Source organism: Zootoca vivipara, chromosome 12, assembly GCF_965207765.1.
Source record: "Zootoca vivipara chromosome 12, rZooViv2.hap1.1, whole genome shotgun sequence".
Taxonomy (NCBI): Eukaryota; Metazoa; Chordata; class Lepidosauria; order Squamata; family Lacertidae; genus Zootoca; species Zootoca vivipara.
In genome coordinates, this window is record NC_142595.1 from 35865748 (window position 1) to 35880136 (window position 14389).

The window sequence follows — 14389 nt, forward strand, 5'->3', positions numbered from 1 at the left end:
ATCTGGCTCCTTATAAATCTCCTGTTGCTTCAGTGACCAAAGAAGAGGACTTTAACTTCTAGGAAATTTTGACTCCTGGGAATTTTACTGTGTTGCCATATACCTGAATGTGGTCAAAAGTGGCAGAATACTATCTTAAGAACAAAGAAGTGAGGAGACAGGAGGCCTCCCTTCTTGACACTTGCAGTTAAGAATGTCTTTGGTTATGCAAATACATTAGAAAACTTAGGCAGGAATTTATTTTCAATTCTAATTTCAAGTAATTAGCAACAATTAATTTAGATCCAAAAAACAAGGTTAGATAACATATGTGCAGGGCCGTCTTAAGCATATCTGCCGCCCTGGCGCCGTGGTGCGAACTATCCCTCCGGCATGTATAGCATAAAGGGTCACAGTGACATCTAAGTCAGGACTGACGTACGACTGACGTATTATTATTTATTATTATTAAACATTTTAAATTGGTTTTACAAGATTTTTTACATTTTAACTTTAACCATTTCTTAAAAGACTGGAGTAAATTCTTAATTTATTTAAAGGGTCATTGTAAATCGTTAACATCATTGGCAGGGATGTAATGACACTAGAAATGTAGAATTAAGTATGGTAACTACAGGTATTTAATAGATGGATAAAGGCTGTTTCTTATTCTTACTCAGGCAGGGCATGTCGCATAGGAGGGGTGCAATGCTACATGGAGGCAGATAAAACAAGATTCGCTTTTTTCTGGAGTCCTGCCCACATTTCTCAGAACACCCCTGTAGCCTGGCTGCAACTTAGAACTCCAGGTTAATTCTTGCCTGCGACCAGGTGAGAAGCAGTGCTGGGAGATCTATTTGCTTACTATGTGTGTGTGTGTGTGCGCGCGCATGAGAGGGAAGAGGCAAAACACATGCAAGAAGCAAGACTAGGTGGTGGAGAGATGGAACAGTGGAGGGATTGGAGAAGCAAAGGTTAATCACCTCTCCCTACCATGAGCAACAGAACATGGGAAAAGTGGATGCTTTGCTGGGAACTGAATGGACCGGTAGAATAGAACCTGATATCAAGGTGCTATGGAGCAAATAACTTCATATGGAGAAAGAAAAAGAAAGAGGGGAAATGATTGTTCACGGAAGAATGACAGTGTTACAACCTGGGATAATCATAAAGGGTATCTGGCTCCTTATAAATCTCCCATTGCTTCAGAGACCAAAGAAGAGGACTTTAACTTAGATCAGTGATGGTGAACCTATGACACGCAGAGCCCTCACTGCTGGCACGCGCCCCATCGGCCCATTCACACTGTTGTTGTTGTTGATTCCCTCCCCCCATTTGTTCTCCTGCTCCTCCTACAGCTTGTCTCCACTATAGCTTGTCTCTGCTACAGCTTGTCTCCACTGTTAAAACCAGGATCCTTTTTTGTTGTTGCTGCTGGTAGCCAGAGATTGGTTTTTTAACCCTTTCTGTGCTGTTTTTTTCTGGTGCTTTGGCAGACTATGATTTGGTGTAACAGCGTTTGTTTTTTAACCTGTTCTGTGCTGGGTTTTTTGGCACTTTGGCAGACTATGTCGGTGCTGCGTGTTAGTTCCAGCGAAGGTATTATTTGTCATTTATTTCTGTTCTCTTCCCCCCCCCAAAAAAAACCTTCAAAACTTTGGTCAGCAGTTCCCCCCAAAAAGCTCAACAACTCTGGGCACTTTGTGATAAATAAGGGGTTTTTGGTTTGGTTTGGTTAAATAATGTAGTTATATATTACAATTATACATTTTTGTTATTTAAACTATAAATATCGCAAAATTATGTTTTTTCCCTCGAAGTGACACACCACCTGAGTTATTTGGCAAATTTTGACACACCAAGCTCAAAAGGTTGCCCATCACTGACTTAGATGGACATCTAGGAAATTTTGACTCCTGGGAATTGAACTGTTTTGCTATATACCTGAATGTAGTCAAAAGTGGCAGAATACTATCTTAAGAACAAAGAAGTGAGAAGACAGGAGGCCTCCCTTCTTGGCCTTTACAGCTAAGAATGTCTTTGGTTATGCAAATACATTAAAAAAAAATTGGACGGAAAGTCTAATTTCAAGTAATCAGCAACAATTAATTTAGAGACAAAGTTGAAGTAAAAATGCACAAATTTCCACAAACAAGATTAGACTAGATAATAAGTGAAGAAATGGGAGAAGGATTTGCATAGTGCAAAGGCTGGCTTTACTTTAAGTATCCTTCTAGGCATTTGTGTAGTGGCTTTCAAGCTTATAAATTCAAAATGGAACTTGATACACATTATGGACATGTATAGCATAAAAAAGGGTCACATTGCCATCTAAGTCACGGCTGACGTACAACAGTGGTTCTGCATGTTGATCTTACCTGTCTTTTCACCCCACTTTGCTCTTCTTTTAGGTGTTCCTATTGTACACTTATGGATCTCCCCCAAAGATGTTCCTTCAGCCAACCTGCCCTCGTATTCTTCCTTTACTTCTTTGGCCTCCTGTCCTTCTCTACATTCTTGTACTTGTGTGAAAAAATGCCATACCAGCAGTGGAGGAATGCTTCAAGTGGTATATGGACAGTGAACTCCATTGGCCGTTTGGGAAACCAGATGGGGGAATATGCCACCCTCTATGCCTTAGCCAAGATGAATGGACATCAAGCCTACATCTATCCCGCCATGCACCAGTACCTCTCACCAATATTCAAGATCACCTTGCCTGTGATCAATGGTGATTTGGCTGACGAAATCCGCTGGAATAAAATTGGTCTACACGATTGGATGTCAGAGGATTATAAACATATCAAAGGCAAGTACGTCCGGCTGACGGGCTACCCGTGTTCTTACACCTTTTATCACCATATCCGCCAAGAGATACTTCAGCAGTTCTCCTTCCATGACCACATCAAGGAAGAAACCAATCAATATCTTCAGGAGCTACGGGGGCAGCGCCAGGAGGTGACATATGTTGGCGTGCATGTCCGCAGAGGGGATTATGTCTATGTGATGTCCAAGATCTGGAAAGGTGTGGTGGCTGACAGGGGCTATTTGGAGAAAGCCATGAACTATTTTAGAGAGAAGTACCCCAATCCCATCTTTGTGGTGACCAGCAATGGGATGAAGTGGTGCAAGAAAAACATTAATGCCTCCAGGGGGGATGTTTATTTTTCTGGGGATGGGCGGGAGTCCTCTCCAGGGAGGGATTTTGCTCTCCTTGCTCATTGCAACCACACAATAATGACAATTGGCACTTTTGGCTTCTGGGCCGGCTACCTGGCTGGTGGGGAGACCGTCTACTTGGCCAACTACACCCTCCCAGACTCTCCCTTCCTTAAGCACTTCAAGTCCTCGGCAGCGTTTTTGCCCGAATGGATTGGAATCCCAGCGGACCTTTCCCCTCTGCTGTCCAAGAAACCAGCCAAGTCCAGAAGCCAGAAGCTTGAGCAGACAGTTGTTGAATCATGTCTAATGTTACTGTTGGAGGGACTTGTCTGGGCACTGATTCCACAAAGCATGTATGTGAGAGTGGTCACCCGCACTCCGGACAGTGGGCTCAAAGACCTAGCTTTGTCAAACACATTGATTCCACCTCTTTTAGACCTCACTTTGCAGTATGGTGAAGAGGTTGGGACATAACCATTTCGAAGCCCTTACACAACCAAGCCCTTAGCAGCAATATGTACACAGGCATTATTTCCCCCCTCCCTGGTTTCATTGTAGAACTTTTTCTTGCCCCCCTATTCCAGATGTAGATCATCACTTTACCCCTTCTTCCCAGGCACCATTTTGTGGTTCATCTCAGGTGCCAAAATGTCTTGGGCCAGCTGCTCTGATTGCCCAAACCTTTGCCTACCACAGATGTATGGTCACTAAGTTATAAGAAAACCAGTAGCTATTACTAATAATTGGCTCTCTAATAATAGGCTTTGGAAGGAATAAGAGCAGTAAAACTTTCCATACAAAGCAAGGAAGGTGTTTTGCTTTGGTCTCTAGGCTGGTCAGTCATAAATAATGCTTTTGGAGAGGCCTACCTCCAGCACTCCCGACTGCTGCCTTGCTTCTTAGTGCCCCCTAGGTAATCCCATTGCTTCCCCACTTTGGGAAATACAGAGTAGTATAAGGTACTACCTCCTGTCAAATTCTTAACCCCCACCTCTGAGTTTGATTGAAGACATCACAGGATATCATGCCTTGGGAGTTTCAAGGCTATCACACTCGGGATCATGTGACCATCCTATGATGATTTTAGGTCACTGTGGACCAATAGGCAGAGGTATTTAACCACCTAGCACATCAGCGAAAGAGGAAAGTGGACATGAATCAAAATGGGATGTCAGATGCGACCACTCCAGGATGACAGAAGCAGTGGTGGAGCTTCATGCTCCAGCACCGGGGGGCAGAGCAGGCGGGCATGGGGCTGGTGCGTGTCTCGGGGGCATGGTGCACCGCCCACAGGGGCGTGGTGTGCATCCTGGGGGCGTGGAATGCTGCCTACGGGGGCGTGGCGCCCAGCGAAGGTAGGAGGCAGCTGCGATGGCACCCACCGGGATCGTGCTGCCAGGGCCGATGTGCTCCCCCTGCACTCCTCTTCATCCGCCAGTGGACAGTAGGTCATCATGGATCAAGAACATGAGGTTTGGAAAGCCCTAGCCAGTCAGGAGAGGGGGAATCTGGACATGCTGCAGACTGGCTTTTTTTTTTTTTTTGCACATACCGGTAGCCACAAGCTACCAGTAAGGAAAACAAGTGATAGACAAGTTGATTAAAAAAGGGCAAACTTGATTTTAGAAACTTCTAGAAGTCTCCTTGCAACCTTTGTAATTTTCCAGTGTATTTGAGGAAGTGATTTGTCTGCTTGTTGAGTGTCAACTAATTATACATGTCCTTACAAGTTGTACCATGTTTCGCACACTGTACCATGATTTCGCACACCCTACAGGTGAGCAGGATGACTCTCCTGATATGCATATCACATAAAATGAAGTGGTGCCGCAGACCTGTGTTTCAGAGGATTATCTTGTTTATTGATCACATTGTAATTTTTGTATATTTCAACAAGTCTAGGCAGAAATGCAATCGAGTCATTTGAATTTAGTTAATTAGTTAAAAGCAGAAGAGCAAGTGGACTGGTGCAGTAGTTGTTCTTTCTGAGTAACACCATGCATTTGCTCCTGTATCCCGTTGCCGCTGCTCAGCAGCCTTATCAGGGCCCTCACTTACATCTTGCCAAACAGGTGGGTCATGATCTACCCTCTGTGGCCACTGCACTAGACTATCAAAAGCAGAGGAGATGGATGCTCCCTTTCGTCAGGTCCCTGTCTCTGGCTTCTGGAGATTTCACTAGATATATTCCATGCATTGTAAAGCTCCCGTCTCCAAAACCACGAGCTTAAGACTTGAGCTATTTTTCAAAACAAAAATTCTGGGTGTTTGTCTGAATTCTGGGTGTTTCCCAGAATTCAGAATTCCTCAGCCATCACAACATTCTAAGCTTGCACGGAATTACAGAAGACTCAAAGCACTGTATTAAGGCCATGGACACCATAAGGGACAAATCTAATTAGAGAAATTCTACATTCAGTTAGTAAGATGCACTGCTTTAGCAGGTGAACTTTTATTATTGTTGTTGTTGTTGTTGCTTCAAGTGCAGGCAGAAAACAAGTGGCCAGAAAACCTCAGACAGTTCTTACATCTGATGCATGTATCTGGTGTGGAAATTGGCCAAGAAACCTGCCCAAATCCAGAAGCCAGAGGCTTGAGCAGATAATTGCTGATTCAGCAATTAGATACTGCTGGAAGGACTTGTCTTGATTCCACGTCAGCATACAATTGGAGCCCACAAAGGAGCATATTTTTTAATGATGTGACTATTTAGCCTGGACTATGTTAGCATACATTTTCTGATGTCTTCTCAAATGGAGGTGGGTCCTTAGGAGCACTGTTTGGGTGAATGAGGTTGCGTCTCATCTTAAAGCACAGAACCAGGGAGTACCTGGTTCCTGCCTCACCTTAAACCTCCAAGATTTACTTCTCCAGAAAAATCTGTTTTCTCCAAGAGCACTTTGATCTAAATATTATGTGATTACTGAATATTATGAAACTTGTGCAGACTAGCTAGGTAAACCACTAACAGAGCACCTAAATGAATGGGCAGTTGGGAGATTTTAATACTCAAAAAAGTAAAGGAAAACTACAAAAGTAAGCTCATTGTTGACTGTATATTATAAAATATTAACATCTATTCTTAGCAAATAAAGTCATTTTAACAATATTGAATAATACCAAGCAGGTTTCATAAAAAGTAGAGTACTAAATATGAACATGAGACAATCAGTGTTATTAAGAATATTAAGGACCCAGGGGACATGTCTTCCAGAAATCAAAGGGACAATCAGGTGAAAGCTCTTGTTTAGAAGTCTGGTGTGTAAACAGCAGGCAAAAGAAAAGGCATTTAATACATACAAATAAAATGAGGACATGATGGAAAAACATAGACACCAGCAGGAGCAGGGCCAGATTTAGCTTTGACGAGGCCCTAAGCTACTGAAGGTAATGGGTCCCTTTATATGTCCAGCTGTCCTTTGTCAACAACAAATTGCCGCTGTTTTTTGTGTTGAATATATGCTATATGATAATTTATGGACCTAATAGGTATCTAAAGCCATTTGCACATAACAAAATACAGCGGTACCTCAATTTACGGATTTAATCCGTTCCGAACGGAGCTTCGTAAGTTGAAATATTCATAAGTCGAAGACAATGGGGGGAAAAATAAAAAAATCGTAAGTCGAAATCGCATCCAAAATGGCGGACGGAACTCTGTAACTCAAAACATTCGTACATCGAGTCATTCGTAAGTCGAGGTACCACTGTATGTATTTTATCAAAGTAATTGTTGAACTGAAATACAATTAAGAAGAAGTACAGTGGTGCCTCACTAGACTAATTTAATTCGTTCCACGGGTCTATTCTTATAATGAAAAATTTGTCTAGCGAATCCCATAGGAATGCATTGAATATTTTTTTTTAAAAAAATTGCCCATAGGAACGCATTAATTGAATTTCAATGCATTCCTATGGGAAACCGTGATTCGCTAGACGAATTTTTCATAAAACGAATTTGTCTAGTGAGGCAACCTCCGCTAGAAAAATCCTTTCTTTAAGCGAAAATTTTGTCTTATGGGGCGTTTGTTAAGCGAGGCACCACTGTATATTAATAGTGAAATAATGATTAAATGATTTTTTATTCATATTTTTGTTGGGAGGGGCAAGAGAGTGGGGCTCTAAGCTATAGCTTGTTTAGCTTATATGTAAATCCGGCACTGAGCAGGAGTCAAATGGGACAATTAGGAGAACCTACAACCAGGATGTCTTTGACTATTTACATTTTCTTCCAGTTGTAGATCTGAAGGGTTAGGCAGGGAGCCGTCACATGAGGACATTTCTCTCTACACAAAGATTCTTAGTTTCTTCACATGGAATAAAATTGAGAAGAGGTGAGCAAAAACAGAAAGCCTTGGCATTATTTGCAAACAGAGCTGGTTCTTGGGATTTTGCTTGGAGCGTCCTTGCGTGCATGAGGACAGGGTCTTGGCCATTGAAATGGTTCAGTCAGGGCTACTTAAAGCTGCCCTCTCCTCCAGCTGTACACAGCCTCAGCCACGATCAGCACCAAGACAAGCAGGACCAAGCCAGACACTCCCAGGCAGATGTTGCCCTCGACAGATGCGTCCCCTGTAAAAGCTGGAGAAGGAAGACTCTGTCACTTATTCATTGCAAATCAAAAGATGAGGCTCCTGCAAGCTGCTCACATGTCACTCCTGCATTGTTTTGTTTTCCTCTATATGCCCACAAACTGGTGCAGGAAGTCACACCTGTTTTTTGGGGGGGGGGGGCTCTTCAGCTTCTTGTGCCTTGTTCTATCCCCTTTCTCTTACAAGCACACCAACACCATCTTGTCTTGGTAAGAATAACTTCTTTATTCCATCTTCATATGTTTACTTAAGATAGTGCAAACTCAACTGTACTGCTCCCTCTGGTAGCCTGAGAGAGAACACATACCTGGGTTGTCCTGTATAGTGCAGTTTTGAACCTACATAATCTTCTGAAATAACCTAATCAATGGACCCAGAACATCCTTTTCTACTTATCCAAGATTCTGCAGGGAGTGGGGTATGCAAATGTCAGAGATTCGGGGAGATAGTGCCAGTTTTAGGGCGGTATGGGCAGCTCCCCCTTTACAGGGCGCCCAGCCAAGGGGGCGTAAATTGGATAAGATTCATAATTGAGAAAATCCATTTGGGGGTGCCAAATCTTTGTCTCACATGGGGCGCCATATTAGTCTGCCTCTGATGAAGATCTCAGTTCAAACTCAAAAATAAAAAGGAAATTACTTTATAAATACCCCATCAATAATTATTAATGAAGTGAACAATAGAGAGACATTATATTTGCAGGCAGGGACGCGGGTGGTGTTGTGGGTTAAACCACAGAGCCTAGGGCTTGCCGGTCAGAAGGTCGGCGGTTTGAATCGCCACGACGGGGTGAGCTCCTGTTGTTCGGTCCCAGCTCCTGCCAACCTAGCAGTTTGAAAGCACATCAAAGTGCAAGTAGATAAATAGGTACCGCTCCAGCGGGAAGGTAAATGGCGTTTCCGTGTGCTGCTCTGGTTCACCAGAAGTGGCTTTGTCATGCTGGCCACATGACCTGTACGCTGGCTCCCTTGGCCAATAACGCGAGATGAGCGCCACAACCCCAGAGTCGGTCACGACTGGACCTAATGGTCAGGGGTCCCTTTACCTTTACCTATATTTGCAGGCAGTATTTCCCATAAGGTATCAATTACAAGAACTTGCGGGCACTTGTAATTGACTTGTAAAGGACTGGGCATTTCACAAGCTACACGGTAAAGAAACATGTCCTGAGCATCTGGGACTTGCTGTTTTCAAAGGGATAATTTGAATTAGCCTGCCTGCAATGCCAATAGTGGTCTCATTCTGCATACCTGCCAAGTTGCTGTCAGAGAAATAAGGGACCGGGCTGGAAATAGCAGACCGGAAGTAGCGCTGCCGCCATTTTGGAACTGGGCGGAGCATGCTCAGAAGTGACTTTTGATGCTGCTTTGCCCAGTTCCAAAATGGCCGCCACGGCAGAAGTCACACTGCAGCCATTTTGGAACTGGGCAGAGCAGCATCAAAAGTCGCTTCTGAGCATGCTCCGCCCAGTTCCAAAATGGCCGTCATGCCAGAATAAACCAGGGGAAAACAAAAAAAATCCGTTTTTTCAGCTAGGAACAGCTGGAAAAACGGGGATTTCCTGGGGAAAACGGGAGACTTGGCAGCTATGTCATTCTGTGGGGCACACCTGACTAGGGTCCACCATAGTCTTCAATCAGCTCTGCTCCTTGGGGATGAAAGTGCTTATCCTATTTATGGTAAATGCAGAACTTTGCTTTTCTAGTGAAGAGTGAACATGTTCTTGGTTATTTCTCTCTCGAATATACCATATTGGCCTGAATATAAGCCTCACTCCACACACACACAAACACCCATTCTGACCATGAAAAGTTAAAGTGTGGCTTAAATTTGCGAGCTTACAAAAAATGGGCTTTTACGATCTTGCTGCTGAAACAGACATATGGTAAAACAGAACGGGTATAAGTGCCTGCAGAATTTTAAGGTGGCGGCTTATTTTTGGGTATTGTCTCTCCCCCTCCCCTTGAATTTTAAAGGTGCTGCTTATATTCATGTGCGGCTTATATTTGGGCCAATACGGTACATCCAGTAGGAGCTATGTGGCCTTGCCACTTAGCAGAGAATTGCAGGTGCGGTTTGGGATAACTATTACTGCGAAATTCAAGTTAACCTGCTGCACAGCCTTGCTTTCCTAACTAGTCATGTCCCAAGGAAACACAGCCCTGTGCAGGACTTGCTTGGCTCTGTTTCCCCCAATCTGTTAACTGCTTCCATGGCTCCCCTTGTTTGGGGAAGGGACATAGCTTAGAGGCAGAGCATCTACTTTGCATGCAGAAACTCACAAGTTAAATCCCTGGCACCTGCAGGTAACGTGGGGAGAAACTTTCCCGAAATCTTGAAGAGCTATGGCCAGTCAGTGCAGACGCTACTGAGCTCGATGGACCAATGGTCTCAGCCTCTCTAAGGCACTTTCCTGTGCTCACCCCGCCTCTTACCCAGCAACTTAGCATGGAGCAGGAGGAAGGCAGAATGGAGTCCCCAGGGCCCTCTAGGGGAATCATGCACACAGCATGGTTTTCCTGCTAAGGAATGGAACGGGCCATCATTATGTATATATGTATTTATGTATGCATTTATGTATTTATTGAATTTCCACGCTACCTTTCACTTGAGGATCAGAGGGTGGCTTATAGTATAAACACACAAAATACGCAGCAGAATAAGAAACAAAACAATAACCCCTAGACTTTAAAGATACTCTTTTAAGATGCCAGTACAGTCATACCTCGGTTTAAGTACGCCTCGGTTTGAGTACTGTACTTTCAGTTTAAGTACTCCGCGGACCTGTCTGGAACGGATTAATCCACTTTCCATTACTTTCAATGGGAAAGTTCACTTCAGGTTAAGTACGGACTTCTGGAACCAATTACACTCATACTTCGGGTTAAGTACGCTTCAGGTTAAGTACAGACTTCCGGAACCAATTGTGTTTGTAAACCGAGGTACCACTGTAATAAAATAAGAATACGATCTCCAGTGATCTCAGAGGTCTAAGCCCTCTACTGGGCTCTCCAATTACAACTTCCTCTGCAAACGTACCTGAACACTCCACACTGGCATCCTGGCTGTGGTTGCAGCTGTGCTCTCCCCAGAGAATTTGGGGGCAGTCATTCAGGGAAGCTTCTTCCCCAGTGCAGTTGACTCCCTCCAGCCAGATGGGACCAGATCCTTGTCCAAACCATGCTCCACTTAATGCTTTGGAGGCATTTCCACAGCCCAGTTCCCTGCACACAATGTGAGCATCCTGCAAATCCCAGCCAGCATCACACACAGTCCCCCACTGGCGGTTGTGCAGCACCTCGATCCTCCCAGAGCAGCGACTTGGGCCATTCACTAGGCGGAGCTCTGATGAGACAAAAAGAGTTGATCATAGTAACAAATATGTGGCCTTGGATCTTGCTTGTTAAAGAGAAGGGTTAAGAATTGGGAGTCCTGGGCCTGCTATTGTCACCAACCAATGATCTTCCTATGTGGTGAGAGGGGATCAAACCTAAGGCTTCCTGGGAGCCCCACTCTGCATCTCGAAAGCCTCAGGTTCTGATTCTGCAAGTTTCATTCATTCATTTATACTTTATTTAATATTATTTGAAAACCCTTAAACAGAAAAAGAATATACATTGGAATTATCAATAAAAGTCACCATTAAACAGAGATTAAATAAAGTATGTAATGTTATCATGGATATTAAAACACATGTCAGCATTACATCTTTAAATAGGCTTGTTTAAACAGATTTTTTTAACAAAATATTTTTTATTTGATTTTGCAAATATAAATTTATAACAAAACTAAATACAAATCCATATAAAGAGATTTCTCTGAATCTTGAGACGTCCTCCCATCTCCTCCATGGTTCCTATTATAAACATTTTCTACTGCATATCATTTCATAATCTATATTTTAAATGATCCATATTATCCATAGTATTTGTTACAGCACAAGTGAGGTTAAAATCCTGCTAATGTTTTCATCTGCTTACAGTAGTCTTCTAAATAAATTGCAAATTTCCCCCATTCCTTTTTAAAGGTTTTGTCCTCTTGGTTCCTGAGCTTTCCAGTCAGTTTTGTCATTTCGGCATAAGTCCATCAGTTTAATTTGCCATTTCTCTCTTCTTTCCATCAAAAGAAATTTTTTAATGAAGTGCCACTTCCTGGGTTCAACCCACCTACTCTGCTATGTTTGCTTATCAATAGATGGAGAGTACAAAGTGGGAAGAAAGAGAGAAATGTTGAATTTCGAGGCACCAGATATCAGGGCTCTCCCTTTCTGGACTCTGCTCAAAGAATTCTGGGCACTGTAGTTTGGTAAGGGTTGGTGATAAGTGTAACTCTGTGAAGGGTAAACTACAGTGCCCAGAATTCTTTGAGGGCAAGAATGTGCACTGGATTCACTTTAAAGGCATAGGAGCATGCAACTCCAGACATGATGCCATGGCTATGAAGGACATCAAACGTCATTTGGATTTAGAACTCCTCTAGGGAATATTACTCACACCTAGTGCTTATCTAGAAAGCTAGAACGGCATTGGTACACTTGTTTTGTTTCTAGAGAAAGCTGTATCTACAACAAAAATGACACAGAATGAAAATTATACTGTGAACTGCACCTCTTCCATGCTCCTCCGAGCTCAACTATCAGCATCAGAACTCTTCAGCAACCTTCTCTTGGCAAAATAGACTTACTAGTTGAACTTGCAGCCAGTTTCCAAGGCCACACTATGGCTATTACCTGAGCACACAACATGGGCAACTTCTCCATGGCTGCAATCATGTGTTCTCCACTGTAAGTTACAGTCCTTGAAGGCAGCTTCTGTCCCCTGACAACTGACACCAGACAACCAGGTGGGACCATTTCCTCTTCCAAAGTGAGCTCCTCCTGCAGCCAGCAAGGCTTCACCACATCCAAGCTCTCTACATACAACTTGGGCGCCGGTCAGATTCCATCCGTCATCACACACAGCCAGCCACTGCCAGTTGCGGAGCACCTCAACTCTTCCAGAGCAGCTGTTTGTACCGTTCACCAATCTGATCTCTGTTGAGAATGGAAACAGCTTCAGCTAAAACTGAGTCTACTGATAGATAAAATTAATAAGATGCAAGTTCAGCTGCTCCCCTCCACAGTAAGGATAACAAAGATGGAGAAGAGGACAGGATGTTGCATAAAATCCACACAAATCATGGTTTGAACCTATTTAATGTGGTGCATATGAAGCGAAGGAAAGACTGTGAAACATGGGCGTAGGCGGGGGGGGCAATTGCCCCCCCCCCCGAAGCAAAAGGCTGAGGGGCGCAGCATGGCAGAGGCACGGAGGAGGCAGCCACAGGCTTGCGTTCCCCGCGCGCCTCTGGAGCTTCATGCCGGGAGTGGGAGCCTGGGGCTGCCTCCTCGGAAGAGCTGGGAGGCGCAGGCCACGTAGCCCCGCCCACATTCCCACTGTGGCCCCTCCCCTCTCGTGCCTTGGCCCCGCCCCTTGCCCCCCTAATTTTGATCCTCCTTCCATTGGTATGATTATCAGCAGCAGAGCTGAAGGAAATGTGTTGATGACAAAACAGACATGTTGATTCAACTTGTAACCAGTTTCTAACCCAACTGTATGGCTCCTATTAATTAATTTATATATTAAATTTGCATACCACCATTAATCTGTATATCTCAGAACAGTTCACGTAGCAATACAAGATAAAAACACGATAAGGACTATTTCCTAATTGTAATTTTTACCTGAGCATACAACGCCAGCATCTTCTTCGTGCTTGCAGTCATGTTCTCCCCAAGGCTGTAGGGGGCAGTGGTGGAGGGTAGCTTCTGTCCCCTCGCATCTGACCTCATCCAGCCAGATGGGGTCATTGCCTCTGCCAAAGTGAGCGGCTTCTTTGACCGACAAGGCTTCCCCACATCCAAGTTGCCTGCACACGACTTGGGCGCTGCTCAGATTCCAACCATCATCACACACAGTCCCCCACTCCGAGCCGTGGAACACCTCAACTCTTCCAGAGCAAGGGCTTGTACCATTCACCAATCTGATATCTGCAGGGTTTAAAATGGTCAAAGTCCATTTTGTGCCTCCATCTCCCAGTTCCTCATTTTTTGTAGCTTCCATGGGAAATGTTAAGGGTTCTAGGTTAGAGCATGGATAGGGAATATCAGGCTCAGGGACCAAATGCAGCCCTCCGAACCTCTTCAGTCGTCCTTTGCACCTTCTTGGAGTTTCTCTTTTCCTGAACTGGCAAGTGGTGGTGGGATAATGCTCATCCGACCCCCTTGGACCCTCCAAAACATTTCTCCTCTTTCCATTCTGCCAACCTAGCAGAACCTCTCTCTTGCCTTTGCAGCATGGCTTACTGGCTGCAAAGCAGAGAGCCTGTCCATCAAGAAGCAGCTGCAAACACAGCATGGAATTTGAGCGGGATTCTGTGGGTATCAAGGTATGGGAAATACAAGAAAGTGAGATGCTATAGAATAGGGAGGAGAAAAGCTGTGATGAAGCAAGGGGGACTAAATGGAGAAGGAACATGGGGTGGTGGGAGGAGAGGGAAAACAGAAGACAGAAAGTGTGTGGTGGGAGTGGGTGGTGGTGGGAGCACAGTGGTGGCTCACAGCAGCGGAGGAGGCACCTGACAAGCACAGGGTGCTATCTATGGAGGTCAGATCTGCC

General features: G+C 44.3%; 2 protein-coding genes across 2 annotated transcripts in view; one reads left to right on the forward strand and one right to left on the reverse strand.

Moving 5' to 3' along the window:
• Positions 1 to 2409: 2409 nt before the first annotated feature.
• Positions 2410 to 3936, forward strand: LOC118095495 (galactoside alpha-(1,2)-fucosyltransferase 2-like). The gene has a single exon (XM_035136745.3). It carries the CDS (start codon positions 2410 to 2412, stop codon positions 3613 to 3615), a length of 1206 nt encoding a protein of 401 aa, XP_034992636.3. The 3' UTR covers positions 3616 to 3936.
• Positions 3937 to 7014: 3078 nt separating this feature from the next.
• The window catches only part of LOC118095496 (scavenger receptor cysteine-rich domain-containing protein DMBT1-like), a 37738-nt gene continuing 30363 nt past the window's right edge, over positions 7015 to 14389 (reverse strand). The window contains exons 8-11 of the mRNA XM_088654730.1: positions 13456 to 13761; positions 12463 to 12765; positions 10773 to 11078; positions 7015 to 7722 (exon numbers count right to left, since the gene is read on the reverse strand). Of these exons, the coding sequence (XP_088510856.1) occupies positions 7601 to 7722; positions 10773 to 11078; positions 12463 to 12765; positions 13456 to 13761 (1037 nt within the window). The 3' untranslated portion in view covers positions 7015 to 7600. The remainder of the gene's footprint in view (positions 7723 to 10772; positions 11079 to 12462; positions 12766 to 13455; positions 13762 to 14389) is intronic.